The 18,781-nt window shown below is 40.5% G+C and overlaps 1 protein-coding gene across 1 annotated transcript in view; it reads left to right on the top strand.

Annotated features, from left to right (window-relative positions):
• Positions 1–18,219, top strand: part of phlpp2 (PH domain and leucine rich repeat protein phosphatase 2) — a 41,124-nt gene extending 22,905 nt beyond the window's left edge. The window contains exons 6-19 of the mRNA XM_066713782.1: positions 159–313; positions 2,285–2,431; positions 2,782–3,012; positions 4,194–4,396; positions 4,836–4,896; positions 5,269–5,364; positions 7,044–7,199; positions 8,188–8,388; positions 8,916–9,078; positions 9,351–9,481; positions 9,576–9,689; positions 9,903–10,097; positions 10,479–10,710; positions 11,009–18,219. Coding sequence (XP_066569879.1) covers positions 159–313; positions 2,285–2,431; positions 2,782–3,012; positions 4,194–4,396; positions 4,836–4,896; positions 5,269–5,364; positions 7,044–7,199; positions 8,188–8,388; positions 8,916–9,078; positions 9,351–9,481; positions 9,576–9,689; positions 9,903–10,097; positions 10,479–10,710; positions 11,009–12,298 — 3,375 coding nt within the window. The 3' untranslated portion in view covers positions 12,299–18,219. The remainder of the gene's footprint in view (positions 1–158; positions 314–2,284; positions 2,432–2,781; positions 3,013–4,193; positions 4,397–4,835; positions 4,897–5,268; positions 5,365–7,043; positions 7,200–8,187; positions 8,389–8,915; positions 9,079–9,350; positions 9,482–9,575; positions 9,690–9,902; positions 10,098–10,478; positions 10,711–11,008) is intronic.
• Positions 18,220–18,781: the final 562 nt, after the last annotated feature.

Genomic DNA, 18,781 nt, shown 5'->3' on the forward strand with positions numbered 1-18,781 from the left:
AAAAGAAAAATGCCTATTGCTGTAGGTAATAATATGAAGATGGTGCTGGACTGTGAATACCAGGAAAATGAAGCTCTCCACCTGCACACTGTTTTCGAGGATTGATTATGTGGGTCCTGCCATTTCCCCATTCCTACTGTGCTAGTGATGTGTTGCAGGTGGTGTCTCAGACAGTCAGCCTGGTGGACCTGTCCTGTTACAGCCTGGAGGAAGTGCCCGAGTACCTGTTCTACAGCCAAGACATCACACACCTCAACCTGCGCCACAACTTCCTGAGACTGGAGGGTCCGGGAGGCCTACACAGGCTCAACAGGTGACAGGCTTCATTACTTGGTTATACTACATAGAGACATAAATATTAATCTTGCATAACTCTGTAATGAGTTTATAGGATCGAGTAAACAAACCAGAAATCTATTTGAATGTTGTGCAACCTCCAAATCAAGTATGTTTACAATTCCATTGAATTCTCCCATTTGTTCTGTGTGTTTTTTACTCTATATTTTTACAGGCTTTGTGTGATTTTCAACAGGTTAAAAATGGGTTAAAGAGTACAGGCAGTGTTCCTTGATGCGGAGGGCACAGTAGACCCTTTCTGTTCTCTGGGAAGCTTGGGAGAGAGGGAGGGAGTTCACACTCCACTGCATCTCTCTCTGTCTCTTCTGTATATTTAGTAACGCTCTGTCACAGTCTTGGCAGAGCTGGGAATCCAGGAGGGGGGTGGGGAAGGAGAGAGGGAAACAGCCGCTTCAGATGCAGTATGTGCTGAAGCATATGCTCTGGCTCTGATGCTGTCTAAACATGAGAGAGTGCGAGACAGATGTCCTCACGAGCTGCAGTGCAACACAGTGCACCTTGATGTAATTATGTGACGTTACACCTTCATCAATAGAGATTTGCTGTATTTTGGTACTTAATACTATATTTTTGAATTACAAGAAAAATATGTAAAGCTAAACAAAGTACAAAGTCAAGAAAGTGATTCTAAATTGGGAAAAATGATGAGTCATGTATTTCTTAGTCAAGACTAACAGGGAATGCAGATCTACTGTCTGACTTTCACCTCCTTTACCCCTTAGATTATCTTTCGGTTTAAATTCTCATGGTTTTAAACTTAAAGGGGAAACTCCACCGAAAATACGTATTTTCTTAGGTTATTCTATTAGTAGAAACATATTCTGTGGAGTGAGTTTTTCATGTTCAGCTTATTCTATGTACCGTAAATCAGAGAACGAAAAATATGCCATGAAGTCACCGGGGTGCTAACTCTGAAGCTGCTTTGCTGGGAGTCAATGGGGGAAATCATAAAAGTCACAAAAAATCATAAAACAAAATGCATTTTATGCACGTTCGATGGTCCCATAACCCTATCTTTCCAAAAGTTTTTTGATTGTAGTCCAAAAAAAGTGTATTTACTATTATTTTAAATGATTATTTTAACTGCAGGGGACTGCATTGTAGGCTACTAGTATTTTATTATTCTAATTTGACCAAAAACCTGGCAAAACTGGATTGAAGTACAACATTCCCAAAATGTTTTTGTATGAATCTAATTTCAATGTTTTTAAATCAGTGAATCTCGAAATTATGTGTTTGTATGTATTTTCCTGTTCTTACTCCATGTCCTATATGATGCCATTTTGTTTTCCATGATGCTGCCTGTACTGATATAAAAGGACGGGAAGAGTCCAGGGCTGGTCACAATTAGTGTCTCACAAAGATGATAAGGCTGTTTACGAAGGACTGTATATTTTTCCACCATTCAGCTTTGGGACCTCAGCTTGGGAGTAAATTTTTGGTGACACAGTTGGTAACCATGGCAAATACACAACAGGAAATTACACAGAATACAAATCATGACATGTGACGCTAGAGAGAAAATATACAATGAACCAGTATGAAAGGACACTGGCCATCATCTGTATTTTCAAAAAGTGTTTAATCTACTTTTCTTCAGAAGCATTAGCATACTGGGAAAAGTTTACAAACTATATTTTTTCCTCACACCTGTGTTGGGCTTGTTTTGTTTTTCTTTAGCTATTTTGTCACTTCCTTAAAATATACATTTTTATCTGGTTGCCTCCTCTCTAATATCATATATATATTTGTGTGTGAAACAGGTATATAAAGAAATACAATTGTTTTTCAGTGTTAGCTATTTAAATGTTTTTTTTTAATGTTTTTTTTTTCTCAGATTGTCTCTTAAAATACAGTGTGTATTCACATATATGCTTTATATTAAGTGTTAACTCTTTTAAAATTGGCCTTTTCTGTTGTTGCCCAGGTTTTCACAGTTAAAGACTTTAAATGTCTCCCACAACCGCCTGGGCTTCTTCCCAGAGTCGATATGTGAGATCCTGACGCTAACAGAACTGAACCTGTCTTGCAATGGCATTCACACAGCCCCTGCCCAGATTGGCAATCTGAAAGGGTAAGTCCAACATTTACAAACATTACACTACACAGTTGATAGGTCTTACACATTTCCTTTAAATTATACATTTTGACCATGAAATTGCAGGTAATCACATTAATTGTAACCAAAATGTTTACAATCAGCCTAGTTTTAATAATCATAACCCACAACCCAATAACATGATCATAACCCAATAGACTTGGTGATGTTAAATTAAATGCAAAGGAATTATTTCAGTACCTTCTTGTAAAGCAGGGAAATGGTTTAATAACCATTAGTTTTACTGAGGAATGAGAGATAGTAGGAAACCAAAACAAAATGTCTATACAGTGTATTTCAAATATATGGCCTTTCTGTGTGCTCAGCCTACAGACGCTGTCTTTGGATGGGAATCACTTGAACACTCTGCCTGAGGAGCTGGGTGGCCTTTCACAGCTCTGCAGCCTTGGGCTTTCCTTCAATGACTTCTCCCAGATCCCCTCTGTGCTGGAGAGGCTGACTGCTGTTGATAGGCTGGCCATGGCAGGCAATCAGATGAAGACACTGGACCTTGGGACCCTGAGCAGAATGAGCCACCTCAAGCACATTGACCTAAGGTGAGGGAGACACAGTGCACCATACATCTGCCAACTGAGGCTCCATGGACTCGACTCGCTTTTCAATTAGAAATGTTGTCAGTTTCAGGCATTGTAGAAGATCAACAGCGGAAAGGATAACGTAATAGGTTTCATTTAAATTGAAGAGAAAAGAGAGAAATTAGGGTAGAAAAGAGAACAGAAGAGTTATGAGCAAAGGGTGTGAGCAGACACCAGACATGCAGTTGTCTTTTCACCATCCATCATATAATGTGCTGTAGCTGTACCTAATGTAAGCAGGACTGTTTTCATTTTAATGGTATTTTCATCTAATTTATTGTGACTTTATGAGTCATTAATTGACAAGGATGTTTTCCCTAAAGCCATTTCTGTGGCCTTAATTGGTATTGACTTGGATGCAAATCTCCTTTTTTCTCTGCAGACATAAGCTTGAAAATAATTTAGGTTCAGAATCTCAGGTATTATTTGGGTTTCATGCACCTGTGTTGGATTAAAGCAGATTGGCTAATACAGAGCAGCAGTATTTACTTTATGAAATGCCAAGTCAAAACAAACAATTTGAATTGCTTTACACAAAGTCGAGGTTGCTGTGTCCCTATATTATGTAGCTTTGTTTCTTTGTGTGTTTGTTTAGTTAATTTAAGCTATGCATTTTATGGAACGCTACATTCATGTGCCAGCTTAAAATCTGTTCTGACCCATTAGATCACAGGCTGTTATCAGCTCTTTTTACCCTCAAGCAGCTTTATCCCTGTTGTAAACTGAGGAAATGTCATGAAAACAATCGAAATATGAGTTCTGTTGTAGGCGAGCATTTATTATTATTCATCATTATATTTCTCGGCAGATATCCAGGGAGACTTACAATATATCATATTATTTTTACATACAATTACCTATTTATACAACTAGGTTTTTGTACTGGAGCAATCCAGCTCAAGTGCCTTGCTCAAGGGTACAACAGCAGTGCCACCAACCTAGGATTTAACTCACCACCCTCTGCTCAGGAGTCCAGAGCCCAAACCACTACTCCACAATGCTGCAGGAAGTATAGAAAGCTGCATTATTTAAAAAAAAAAAATATATATATATATATATATATGAATTTCCCCATGTGTGCAGCTCTTGTGTGCTTTATAAGACAGAGCTGTGTTTGATGGCGATGGTTACTGTCCCCCCAGGTTGAACGGGCTGTGCTCAGTGGTGAGTGAGGGGCTAGAGGCAGTGAAGCAGGTCACGCACATGGACCTCCGGGACAATCGTCTCTCCATGCTGGACCTCAGCTCAGCCTGCAGTTTGGAGACCCTGTACTGCCAGCGCAACAGCCTGGGGGCGCTCACGCTCAGCGGCTTCACCCTGAGAGCTCTACATGCCGGCCTCAATGGTGAGTCACTTCTGCACTCACATACCATGAGCACTTGTGAAAGGGGCTGCCATTATTATTATGATTATTATTATTATTATTGTTGTTGTTGTATTGGGAAAGTGAAAGCTGATTAATCATAGCTCAGTTTTGTTATTTTCACTCCATAGCTAGAATGAGTCATTTTAGTTATGATGGTACACAAATTCTATAATTAAACAGTATGTTTGCACTGACTCCACCATAGGCAGAATAAATCTCATTATATATTTAAATGTCAAATGTAACATTTATTGGGTCCAATCTATGCAAATATCTGGTAGGACAATTTCATTCCGATTCAATCTTGTAAACATCACTTTGACTCGATTGATTAGCATTACCCTGCCCTTATAATCAACCTTTTTGTAAAACTGAAGGATGGGGTAGATTGAAAAGCTGTACGATTTGTCATCTTCAGGTCTGAACACCGTTAGTATCTACCCAGTTCCCAATCAGCTGACACACCTGGATCTGTCACGGTGAGTACTTGTTTGATTATTCTGTTCACAGAGGTTTAATCAGGTTTCTTCAGACGCACTTACTCACCACTGCTCAGAATCGCAAGTCACTGTGTTTGCCACGTATGGGTGTAGGAGCTAAAATGTGATTGATCACGTTTCAGAGTAGAAATAATTGCAAAGCCACCTTGTGTCCTCTATTGATTCCTATACACTCTTTGCAAGCAACATCAAGTTCTTCTTTCAGTTCTCTAGTACAGCTTCTGAAGCACCTTGCTCTTCATGTGGTATTTGATTCAGTTGATTCTAATGTTCCACACAATTGAGAACCAGTGATGTTTTTGTATTTGGCTTTGCGTGCTTTGATGGCTGACTGCTCCTTGGTCTCAACAGGAACCTCTTGGAATATCTACCGGACTGGGTGTGTGACACCAGGAAAATAGAGGTGCTGGACATTAGTCACAACCTCCTCTCTGAGCTACCTGCCAGGTAAGCCAGTCTCAATCAATCAATCAATCAATCAATCAATCAATCAATCCATCAAGTCAAACATGTGTGTTCCATCACCCAAGTCTGTTTGAGAGCGTAGGTATCATTGACAACTATAACATCCCCAAGAGGCTCATACCATTATTTCAAAACAGAATTCTCCATAATATCTTCCTAATGCCATTGTTGAGTATTGTTATGATGTCAGTGCTCTCAGAGTAGTCTCATAAGAGCTGGTCTTGCAGATACTGAGGGACTGGTACTGACAAAAGCCATTACCCACTATTATTGTTGGTGTGGAAATCTGATAAGATGTTGAGGAACAGTAACTGACCTTATTCCAGTTTTAGAGCAGCGTACAAGTCTGAATTGGATCATTACTTGCTGCAATTAATTAAATCTGCTTAGCATTCCCACTTGTGATGTTGGCTATTCAGTAGCACATCAAAAGCCTTAAAGAGGTTAATGTTTAAAACAAGGTTAAGGTTCAATAATCAATACCATTACATAATAATGAAAGTAGCTAAACACATTCTCAGTTGCATTTTCAAACATAATGTATGCATTAGAACAAGAATATATATTTTTTAAATGCATCTATATTGCCACAGTTAGTTTTGCAGAAATGTTACCTGTGTTTATTATTATATCATCATTAAATACAAGCAGAGCCGCAAGATGCATACATTTTTCTTAGATATTTTAATGGTCTTGATTGACCTTTTAAGGACAATAAATATGTGCCTGAAATGAAGATACAGAGGTTCAAATCAAGCCATTGCCAACTTTTATTCATCGGAAGCATAAGGATATCAAATTTAATATATGTACAAATTGTTAATCTAGAATATTTTAGAAGTAATGTAGATTTAAACTGGCCCTGCAACACTTACATTTTGAAAAGCCCTGATTCAGAACTGTATATGTTGAATCATAATGTAACTGTCATTGTAAAGTGCTAGAGGCAAACTTTCAGAAACTATTAAAGCATCCTGTGACAAAGATAATGTAACTGTATTAGTCTAAGAACAGGATTCACACTCCTCCCAAGTAACTGTAAAATATCTTACCAAGTGTCTTGACAATAATGTATATTGGTCTTTATGTCCCATGGCTTCTTACAGAGCTGTATTATCAAAGAAGGCGAATGTCAAAATGCTTTACTGTTCTGAAGCTATTCTTAGCACTCCACCAGTAATATGTGAAGTAACATTTAAAGTCTGGCTTTTTCTGGAGAAGCATGAAGCAATGTCAGCATGAAACTAACCAGAAATAACTACAAACAGCAATTCATCTGTGAGATGAAAAAATATTTCCTCTTCCTGGCAGAAGCCAAAGCATTTGTGGCCTGATCCTGTGTCTATAAAGATTACAGTGTCACTGTTCAGAGTGAAAGGGGAATAATTCAGATTATCTGGCTGAATGCAGTTTTTCCATGTCTTTTGTATTACAGAGTCCACATAATTCACTAAATATTAGTGTCAACTAGTTGATGGGTTGGATTTTGATTAAAACTGGTTTACAAACACTACTAAATTGGTATGCAGGTTCAGTGTGCGAAATGTTGAGAAATTGACTTCATAACAGCCAATCCTCATAATTTTACTTGCATTAAGTTTTCCAGCTTCACAAAAGAACAAACACACAGCATGATGTGTCGGTCTCCTTTTCTGTGCTAGGCTTCTCAGCAGCCTGAGTCTCAGGAAACTGCTGGCAGGCTACAATCAGCTCCACAGTCTGCCTGACCTCCTCGACCACATCCCCCTGGAAGCCCTCGACCTTCAGCATAACAAGCTGGGCGAGCTCCCAGAAAGCCTCTTCTACAAGGCCTTAAAGTAGGTCACTCTCTTTCTACTGACAGGTGTTCATATCACTCCAGCTGAGGCTCTCTGGGGCTCTCTCTGGATGTTCAAATGCTGAGCGCTCTTAACTGCTTCAAGGCACCAGCTTTTATTTTATCAAGAGCAAAGCGTAAGGATTTACAGATGTTAAAGAGCAAACAGCAAGGTTTCAAAACATCAGCAGTTAATATATGACCTTTTTGGTTCAATTGTTTAAATATCATCTTGAGTTTTCACTTTTAATTGTTCATACTCTGACAGTATTGTGAAAGCTTACACAACCACAATCAGGATGTCAGCTTGCATTCATGAAGGTTGTCCCTGAGACCGCTGCCTGTCTGAAGTGTCTTGCAGCTGTGGAATAAGGAGCAAATTCGGCCACTGTTATAACAGTTTTTTTTCCAACAGCTCTAAGTGATGTCCGACAGAAAGCTGCTCCTCTTCACAAATATGAGCTGACATTTTGAAGGAGACTATATTTCACTTAAACATTTTACCCTTAAAACTTTGTGAAGATGTGAAAACTGAAGAGCACAATTATAGGCATGCCACTCTTCATACAGTTGAAGCAACACTCAGTGTATAATTCTATATTTGTGGAACCCTGTTATTTGCTCCTTAAGACAGTACCATTAACATTTTAGATCCTGTAGTTCATTATAGCAGTACTCATTGATTTCAGTACTGTAATGCAATACTTTGCAGCCTAAATGTGTATCTCGACTGAAAACTCTCCATTTCCTACCTCAATAAATCACTAGTCTGTCATGAAGCACTCTTGCGCTGATGTAGAGCACTTAGCAGTCTGTCTTGCAGCAGCCAATTATCCTGCTGTGAAATGTATTCCAACTGCACATCCTCTTTTTTCCACAGTCTTTTCAAATGGCTATCCTTAGCTGATTTATTCATATTGATTTTTCTTTTCCATGCCATATGTTGGTGGTGATCTTATTAGAGGCGATTTCTGTGCGTTCTGTTCCAGTCTGAGGTACCTGAACGTTTCGGCCAACTCCTTGGAGACCATTCCCCCCAGCAGCCAATCAGAGGAGAGCCTCAGCACCCTCCAGGAGCTCTACCTCACGGGCAATAATCTGAGTGAGCAGTGCGCCGCCCTGCTGGTGGGACATCAGAATCTCCGCGTGCTGCACATCGCATACAACCAGCTGCTGTCTTTCCCAGCTAGGTAGGGAGCAGGGCCAATTAAACTCCTTCTACAAAATGTAAGCAAATGTGTTCAGATAAAGATTAACCTAAGTGTAATTAAGCCTAATATGACAAAAAAATAAGTAAAGCCAGCAATGTGTTGTCATTCCTCTTCAATAAATACATTCTTTCAGAGAAGAAAGAAAACAAAATAATAATTAGTGTTAGTAATTAGCTCATTTTTAGCATCTATCTGTGCTATGTTGGTTAAAAACATACCTCTGTGTCTGTCTGATTAGGCAAATACACAAAGGATTTTTACAGAACAAATGCTGAAGAAGCACATTTCTAAGCAATTACCATAGATTTAGGTAGATTGTATTTTCTGAGTGTTATTGGTAGAAACATCTCAATTTGAATCTCATTGTAGCCTCTTCTAGACTTTTCTAGGAGCTTCATTCTCTTCCAGCACACGTTACAGTGGATGTTCTACTGTGGCTTGGATAATCAACGCTGGCAGTATTTTTTCAGAGTGTGAATTGAGTCTCCTGTCCACCATTCATTTAGCAAGCTGACAAAGCTCGAGCTACTGGAGGAGCTGAATCTGAGCGGCAACAAGCTGAAGACCATTCCCTCCACTGTGTCCAGCTGTAAGAGACTCCACACCCTGATCGCACACTCCAATTACATCAGCGTCTTCCCAGAGATCCTCAACCTGCCTGAGATCAAGGTTAGTCTGATCGTGGTGTTGTGTAAACACTGAATCGTGAGGAGGATAACTACAGCACTAAAATAACATTTCATATTTCGGACGTTGATTTGTTAGATGACATTTCCTGTCTTGTAGTAATGCAGTTCAGTTTCATGGATGTCGGATGTGGTTGTTTATAGCAGGGTCTGACTGCAGAAGGGATACCTCGGTGTCTGTACTTGTTGGCGTCAGTCTGAGTCGAAGGGAGAGCTCTCTGTGTGACGTATCCTGTCTGTTTCCTTTGTGCACAGCTGGTTGATTTGAGCTGCAATGAGCTGACGGAGATCCTGCTGCCCGACTCACTGCCAACCACCCTGCATGAGTTGGACCTGACTGGCAACACCAACCTCATCCTGGAACACAAGACCCTCAACATCTTCAGGTGAGAGACTCCTGGTGACCTTTTCAGCCCGATATGGATGATTTCCTGACTGTAAAGTGTGAGTTAACCTATGGTGTTTCTCACTCTCTCCAAGTCACATCACCACTCTAAAGCTGGATCAAAAGCCGGCCATGACAGCAGGAGACTCACTGGGATCGTCCACTCTCTGGAACCATGGCTATTCTGAAATGACAGGCCAGAGGAATAAGTAAGTCGCCAGGGGTCCTGGAGAGGCTGGGTGATGGGGAGGGGAGGGGAGAGGATGCAGTTGAAACCCATTTTCAGCAAATCCCTCTGGAATGTGAATGTCTTTGCTGTATAATAATTGCTTCTGTTCTAGAGTTCTGTAAGGAGCCATGGCTGTGTGAGGTGAATGTGTCTGTCAGTCTAACGTGTGGTTCTCTCGGCGGCTGTGTGGCAGGCTGTGCGTCTCAGTGCTGGCAGTGGACCGCTTTGGGGACGGCGTGGAGGCGGCCTACGGGATCTTTGACGGAGACCGCAACGAAGAGGTGTCACGCTTGCTGCAGTGCACCATGGGAGATGTATTGTCCGAAGAGATCCAGCACTCCAGTGTGGACAGCGTCTACATGACCAGCACCTTCCTCACCTCCCATCGGTACAGTGCACCCTCTCCCCACACATGCAGTCGGCACCTTCAGCCACAATCCAGCCTTGGGCTTCATCGATTTCTTTGCTTTATCACCTCAAGCTTTCATTTCCCCCCCGATTCGATGGACTGTGCATTATTTCACAATTTTCTCATTTATTGATTCTGCTTAACAAGTTCAATAAGAAGTAGAAGTAATTTGTACGCTTTGTAAAGATTAGATTCTCATTCGTTATCCTGCACAGACTTTGATGCCACTGCTTAGAGAGTTCTTGCAGAATGTCACAATTTTAATTTGCAATTATATATATATATAAAGTGTCTAAAGAATAATTTGGTCTCTGTTTTTTCCTCATTATTTTGCAATACATTTTCCTTTCTCTCCTGCAGCAAATTGGGGATGGCTGGTCAGAAGCTGGGAGCCTCAGCCGTGCTCTGTTACATCCACCATGACCCGTCTGATCCCAGCAGCTACTTCAGCTTGACCTTGGCCAATGTGGGCACCTGTCAGGCTGTGCTGTGCCGTGATGGTCAGCCCCTGCCACTCTCCAAAGTCTTCAGCCTGGAACAGAGTGCAGAAGAGACAGAGCGAGTCAAAAAGACCAAGGCCATCATCACAGAGGTGCGTGCCCCGATCTGCCAGCCTGTGTGTGTCCTTTGCATGTCTGAGTGAAACAGAGGATGTGCCTGACAAAACTGAATTTCTGTGCCTCATTAAGGAGTTGAGTGCGTGGGGAAGTTGGTAGGTAAACTCAGTACAGAACATTAAGAGTGCCATCCTTTTTCACACACACAATAACGAATGCATTGACTCTGCTAGTATGTGATGAAATACTGGAACACTAGTGCCTGCGAATTGCCTTTACGTGTGCAAAACGACTCACTCTCGCTCTCCCCCACTCTCTCCCGCGTTTTTGTAGGACAACAAGGTGAGTGGTGTCACGTGCTGCTCCCGCCTGCTGGGCTGCTCGTACCTGTCTCCATGGGTCCTCCCCAAACCCTGGGTACGGACAGAGCCCCTGTGTGCTCAGGATGAGTTTCTGATTCTGGGGAACAGGGCCCTGTTTGAGCGGGTCTCCTATCACGAGGCTGTGTGCACCGTGCAGGCAGTCAGAGACCCCAGAGCTGCGGCGAAGAAGCTTTGCACCCTGGCACAGAGCTATGGTGCCCGGGACAACGTGGGGGCTGTGGTGGTGTCACTTCACATTGGTGAGGACAGCTGCACCTGCGAACCTCCACTGGCTAACACGGATGGGAGAGGGTTGGGAACAGGGAGTGTGGTGGGAGGTTACCCCACCTCTGTACCCCTGGGTGACCCTGCCACCCCCTCTTCCAGCAGCGGGATCGCTTCTGAGTTCAACAGCGAGATGTCAGCCTCAGAGGTGGGCAGCGAGGCGGGCTCCACGGCCTCAGACGAGCACCCAGCGTCCGGTCTAGCCTCTCGACCTGAGCGTCGCTGCAGCCTCCACCCAGCAGCCACCCTCTGTGGGATCGGAGGCCCTGGACCCGGAGGGAACAACCCAGGCCTGTTTCAGAGGCAGCCATCCTGTGCCACCTTCTCCAGCAACCAGTCAGACAACGGCCTAGACAGTGACGATGAAGCACCACTAGAGGGTGTCATTACCAATGGGAGTAAGCTGGAGGTGGAAGTGGATATCCACTGCTGTGCTTTCCAGATCCGCTCTGGGCCTCCCGAGGTCCCTCATGAGCATGAGCTCGGTCCAGATCAGAGGGGCCCGGACTTCAGCATGGGTGGCTTCAGAACCAAGATGCGCCGGCAAAACAGTGTGGTGGTGTCGGCCACTAACGGCTGCCTCCTCTCCGTGTGCGGGAAGGAGATCTCGGACCTGAAGAAATCTCCGTCTACTTCCAGCCTCTTTGGGAAGAAGCTATCCAATGGCTCAGTGGTGGCACTGGAAGACAGCCACAATCTCATCGAGGTGGCACTGGAGGCCCCGAAAAAGAAATCGGGCTACTTTGCCGCCCCAGCCCAACAGGATCCTGAGGATCAGCTGGTTGTGCCCCCTAGTTTGGAGCAGGATGTCCGGGAGCAGCTGAGGAACCAGATCCCTAACCCTGGGTTTCCACCCCTGTCCATCCCCGCCGCCACTGCAGACCCTGACTGGGACCACCCCCACCCACCCCAGCTGCCTCACAGGGACCACAACAATGCAGCATTACAGCAGGAAGTGTACGACACTGCACTGTAGAGCTGCCAAGCACAGTCAGGAACTGTTCATTTAGGGATGGGTGAGGCCATGCCATACACGAGTCCAGCTGCTTCTGGCATCTGTGAGTTCTTCTGGCTCAGTTTATTTCTTTTTCTTTTTTCTGTTTGGCCCTCAGTATATTTCATGATACAATTGTTCCAGTGCAGCTGTTTGGCTGGAAAGAGATTTATTCTGTCTGATCTATGTGTCTGAATATCAGACTTCCTACCTTAAGAACATAAATTTGATGTCTTATGTAACAGGACTGGAAAGCAAAATTGCACAAAACGTCACTGAGGACAGGGTCCATAAAGACGCCCAAACTGGAATATCTGCAGCAGAAAAAATAATAATTCTGGCAAACTGTTCATTTTTAGAGTAAGGATATAGCACTAACATAACAGATATCTGTATATTTGCAATTCCTTATTTGGGTAATTTACTTAATCATTTTACGTCTTCATGTGTCATTGTACATTCCTCCTAAGCTGAAGAATCTGTGTCTTGTGGCTCTCTGGTATCAGATAACAATCCTACAGTGAAAAGGCAAAAATGAAACAAAGTGCCTGACGCAGATTATCAAGTCTGTTAGACAAACAGAGATAATTACAGATCACCACCCTGGCCTTGGTTTCCCTGTGAGCATGGAAACAGAAAGGGGAGAGCTATACAACCTGGAGGGTTAGCATTGCTTTACAGTGGCCCCAACCAGTTGACAAGGTCTCAGTGCTGCCCTCTGGGTCTCTGTGTCTCTGTAAAACAGTCTGGCAAGCTGATGATGCAAGAGGCCACACAACTTCAGCACTCCTGCAGCTCGGTGGAGATCAAAATGGGATTTCATTGCAAATCCAATAGAAAACTGAGGGGGGAAAATGCACCTTGACTGAACTGAACATACAGAGCAGGAGAAAATGAATTACCTAGACAAACAAAATACCAAAAGGGATTTAGAAAAGGATCAGTTTATATATACCGACACAGACACACAAATATTCTGCATTTACTAAAGAAAACCAATTTTGCAGTTAACCCCTCTCCCTCCCTTCCAAATTGAGGTGAGGAAGGGCTATGTTTGCCAGGGACAATTCTTAATGCATTCCTACTCTATGTTCATATCTGAAGAATAGTAAAATAAGTAGTCGCTTCAGAACACAGCTGAAAAGTTGAAATACTGACCATGTGACTAGTTTATTGCACTGTTCTGCCTAGGCAATTTAGCAATCGAAGTAATGGATATACCGTGTGTCCTGGGAGAAGCCTGAAGGAATTATCTATGAGGCAATGCAGGCTTAACTATAGGATACTAACTTTACTCTGGTACTTGAATCATGGCACTAGAAGCTTTTAAATATTCAGCTAGACATCATGAGATACAATAATGAAACTAACAAGAAGTTCTATGCCAATATTGAACCTGAGATATTCTCAAAGCATAAATAATATTAAAAGTATACATCTGAGCATATATTTTTTAATGATATAAGAAAGATGTATTAGTTCTGTATGTATATCGTAAAAAGTGTATGTATGTTGACAAAACAATTTTAGCCATGCTGTATGCCTATGTCATGTAGACTAGATAATGTATTCATTTTAATTTAACAGTGAAAGAGTGGGAGAAGATGCAAGCACTGGTTTGTATACAAGAACAAAAAAATAGCAAAATATACTGTGACATAGATATTCCAAATTCCATTGCCAGTTATGGTTTGCACTATATACACCTGCAGGTCTTATACATATGGTATATATGTGTATCTTAACATAAAGATATGATGCAGATTTGCAGACATTAAAGAGAAAAAACAGGCTTTGTGATCTGAAAAATGTAATTGCCATAGAACAGCAGATTGTGTTGCCAGTGACACCAGCTGGTCAGAATGTGGTACTGCAGGGACTTCCCTTCCACGCCATGTTTTGAGGCAATTTGTCATGCGATAATACCCTGAAGTGTTTTCATTCCAAAATATTACAGTATGTGAAGCCATTTATGATTACTCAATGAAAAGCTCAGGCAGGAGTGAGAGAAGAACCATTTTGACATGAATGTATAATATGCAGTTGTGCAGCATAATTCAGTCCTTGAGTTTTGAAGTTGCTGCACTGCAGACTGTAAAACCAGGGATACTAGGAGTGGGCATGGTTTCACATGGTTTACTCACATGTAGTGGGTGGAGGAAAAATAGCTGCTTTGAATGCCAGGTACTGATTCTAAAATGCAACTTATAAAACAGTGACACAGAAAACCATGTAAAAACCACCTTTTAAGGGGATCCATTTCTGCTCTCCTCCTAAATCCCATGAGACATGTTGTCATTGTAGAAAGCTGTTTATCATGAAAGTGGTGGCCACCACACTGCTTCACCACGCCTGTTGTAAGGTAGGAATTTTATCTCCAGAATAAAGCTAAAATGGAGGCTCATTTGGTGTCTAGTAAGACGTAGTAGGGTGTACTAATTAATTTCCATACATAGCATGTTTGGAAGCCTTTGCTGTCTTACAATATGAAGTGTATCTCTTTATCAAAAGTCTCATTTTATGCTGCTCAGTCCTCAATGGGCTTTTCCTTAGTCTTCATCACTGCCTGGTACAGCCCTGCTTGTGTTCTGTGCCCAGATCATTGTGCCATACCAGAAAAAACCCACTGTTCCTTAACTTCTCGTGGTATTTGCTGCACATTGTCAGGACACTAGATCAAAATCTCGCAAACAAAATGATAAACAATAAAAAATGAAGAGATGCCACAAGTTTCAACAGCTAAGATTATGATCTTTCTTGCGGTACACTATGTAACAATTATACAATAACCACAACAAAAACCCTGGCTTAGAACATGCAGATACCATAAGATGGTAAGGGGTTTGGTGGAGGAAAATGCTGTTGTATTTAAATTTAAATAAAATGACTTCAATTTGTGTTCCTGGCTGCCACAGCAAACTGAGCTGTGTAAACTACTGTAGCAACATGAGAGTGTGGCAGTGCTGTTCCGCACTAATACAGGTTGCCATTTATAAAGCCCACAGAGACCTTTGTCATGGCCTTAAACATTTTCACATTAAGATCACTTAATCTGTTGGTTAAAAAAGTCCTTAGGATACTCGAGATAGTGAAGACAAAGAAAATGTTCCAAAGGGAAAAATCTTTACTTATCAGCAGATTTGTTTGTATCAATTAGTTGTTCTTCATATTAAGTTTAAAAACGTTAAAGTTTTGGAATATGAATTTGTATTTTAAGATCCTTGGGTTTTAAAAATGGCATCCTACGTCTGTTGTCCGGGTGAGAAGAGTTTTGCGTAATTCTGTAATTCAAGCCATCAGAGGACATGACTGAGAACAGTGACTTTATTTTTGTTCAATGAGACGATTCACTGTTTGATGAAATCTGTTCCAGAAAGGATCAAACACTGTAGAAGCACTTTGTAAATTAGAAGAAAAAAAACAATACAATAGTCTATATGAAGTATTTATATAAATGCACATTAACTCATAGGTGTTGAGTTGAGATTGTTGTTGTGGCTTTTGTTAGCCACATAGATTTGCTAAATCTTCTCTAAGAGAAAGCAGCCAATCAAAACTTAGTTTTAATGTTGGTTTGCGCCAATATTACCATTGCTTTTCCAGTGTGTGTGTCTGTTTTGGTATAGGGTTGTCTGTGTTAATAATACTATTACAGGCAAAGAGAGATTAAAAAATATGATTGTCAGTAAATCTCATTCTTGCGTTCGATCATTTTCTGTAAGTATAGGAATCAAAATACTACACTGCTTATGGATAGTAAAAGAGAGAAATCATTTGAAGCTAGTGGTTTCTCAGTGCACCTGGCATACATCATGGTCAAGAATGTAGATTCAAAGTGCATCTTCAGGTAGTGTGACCAACCACAGCAATGGCTTTCACAGATCTGTCAACACTGTCCCTGGCAGAATTTGCAGGGGAAAGCCATTAAAAATCGACAAAGTCCTGATGTTTGTGGTTGAGTCCTCAACTTGTACCCATGTATCGATATCTACTTCTATAAGTGCTTGACAACAGAAGTCGGCTAGATAGAAGGTGTGGAATAAACCTAATCCCTTCTGATGACCAAGGTTAACTGTATGCAAGAGAGTAAGCAGTAACACTACATCATCGTTATTATTTGTCAAACAATATATGCAAGATATTTGACTCATTTGTATATAATATTCTGAAGAAACTATGTGTGGCCTAAAAATATGGAGACTTTTTTTCCAGTTAAAAAAAGGATGCATAGCAACGAAACATCAGTATCTGACTGTGTGTGTGTGTGTGTTTGCGTGTGTGCGTGTGTGTGTATATGCTTTAGCACCCTGTCCTGCCATCACGTCACTTTATTGCCAATCTTGCAAACCTTTTTCTGCTACCTGTTCCGGATAACATTGTTTTGAGAAAATAACAATATAAAGAAGGTCTTTTCTCAGATTTTGTCTCCCTATGTTTGGGCCATGGTTCGCCAAGATGGGGTCATGTCTGTATTCTTATTTATGTGCAGTGGTCCATATGCATTAGTGTTGTGAACTACCATCCAAAATGCATTTTAGATAATCAAGAAAATAAACTGCAAAACCTTAGCTGAATATAATTTGCTGTTATGTTTACAGTTAATTCTATACTTTTAATAGTACCAAAAAGTTTACTTTGCATAGTCACAAGACAGAGATACAAAGTAATGTGTAGTATGATGTTGCAGTTTAATACATTAAAACTACGTTGGATGTAGAGGAGCAGGTTAAGCATTAACTGGATGGAAATCTTGATGAAAACCAGGTAAATGTAGAAGTATTTAAATTGATGGAATACAATCTCCCTTTAATTTTAAATGGAAACATATTCTAGGTGGACTGAATATACTACCATAATTTTATGTAAATGGAATACATTTTGTGACATGCAAATATGCACATACCTTTGATATGCATTACTGATTTAATGATAGTCTTTTTTGATGATTTTTTGTTAACTGTTTTTGTTTAACACAGGTGAACATTGTAAATATATGTTCATATATACTGTATGTTTTTTGTTTATCATTTTCCATTTCTCTTTTTTTTAATTGACCTTTCAGATAAAATAATTGCAGTATTATTTTTCATCCTGTATTGTACATATGGAGTATGTCTGATGAATACTCCTGTGTTGAATGAATTGCGTGCAGTTAAGTGCACAAACATGCTTTTAATGTGCAACTGCGAATAATTTGCATAAGATTATGGTAATCTCAAAGGATATAGGAGATGTTTTAAGTGTATAATGTGACCAAAGTAAAAATTGTTTGAATTCATCCTTATTTCTGTATATTTTGTTTTTCTATAGATGCCTAAATATTTTCTCTGTATGCCAAGAAAGTTGAGGTTTATTTTTGTACTTCATTGTTTCATGCGGATTTATAGATCCTTCTCTTCTACAGAATTTCCGTTTTAATTATTACCTAATATTGTCACGCATCTAGGTAACCTGAATTATTTTTCTGTTCTTATACAAATCTAATTATTAATGTATTTAATGTTTCATAGCATGTGACTAATTTGTACAAAATTAATGTGTTATGTTTATAAGGCATTGTTTTAAATATATGGAGCATATACAATATTTTTATGTTTATATTTTAGCATGCAGACTAAAACTGCTAAATATATTACTTCTGGAGATTGTTCTATATTGGATGTAATTAGTTTAGTTTAGGCTATTTTATGTTGTTTTATTTGAAGAAAAAGAAGAACAAAATGGAAATGAGAGCACTTTTGTTGTTCCCCAACCTGGGTTCGACTCCTGTCATTTTCGGGGGAGTACGATGGTTCATAGTTTCACTTGAAATGCTGCTATACAGAAAAGATTTGGGCAGAAAAGGTGTATTTTTGATTAACTTTTCAGCCAAAGTAGCAATAAAAATTTATACTGTGAAAGAACTGTGCACTTCTTTAATACCGGGGCAAGGGAACGTGTGTAGTGTCTGATACAGAGGACTGAGTGGTTAATGACGCTTCTCTAAAGTTATTTTACTACTACTTTGATCTTCAGCCCAGTAGACCAGTGGAGTCATTGCGATCTATAGTACAGAGACGTCTCTATTTCCAGTTGATGCTACTTCACAGCTGACTGTGACTGTGATTGCCCAAGACAAATGAATGCCCTAACAGCCCACAATTTTGAGAGCATGTTTGTGTTTTAATGTCACTCGCCAGCCCAAGGGTCTTAGCGGATTTCATTAACAATTAAGAGTACATAATTAATTAATCAGAAAATAATTGCAGATTCTACATAAAAGATAAATACAAATGTATGAAAGTTCAAACACCTTTTAGAGTATTTAATTAATAGTAAAGCTTGAATCTTCAGATTTTTTTATTTTTATTTTTTACTGGCATGAAGTTTTGTTAAAGGTTAATACCAGCAGTACGATCTGTCTGAATGAGGGGAAGACTTGTTTTTTTTTTTTAAGGAAGCATGAAGTGGTCAGTTTTCCCATTT

The sequence above is a fragment of the Amia ocellicauda genome, chromosome 9 (genome assembly GCF_036373705.1).
Source record: "Amia ocellicauda isolate fAmiCal2 chromosome 9, fAmiCal2.hap1, whole genome shotgun sequence".
NCBI classification, from domain to species: domain Eukaryota; kingdom Metazoa; phylum Chordata; class Actinopteri; order Amiiformes; family Amiidae; genus Amia; species Amia ocellicauda.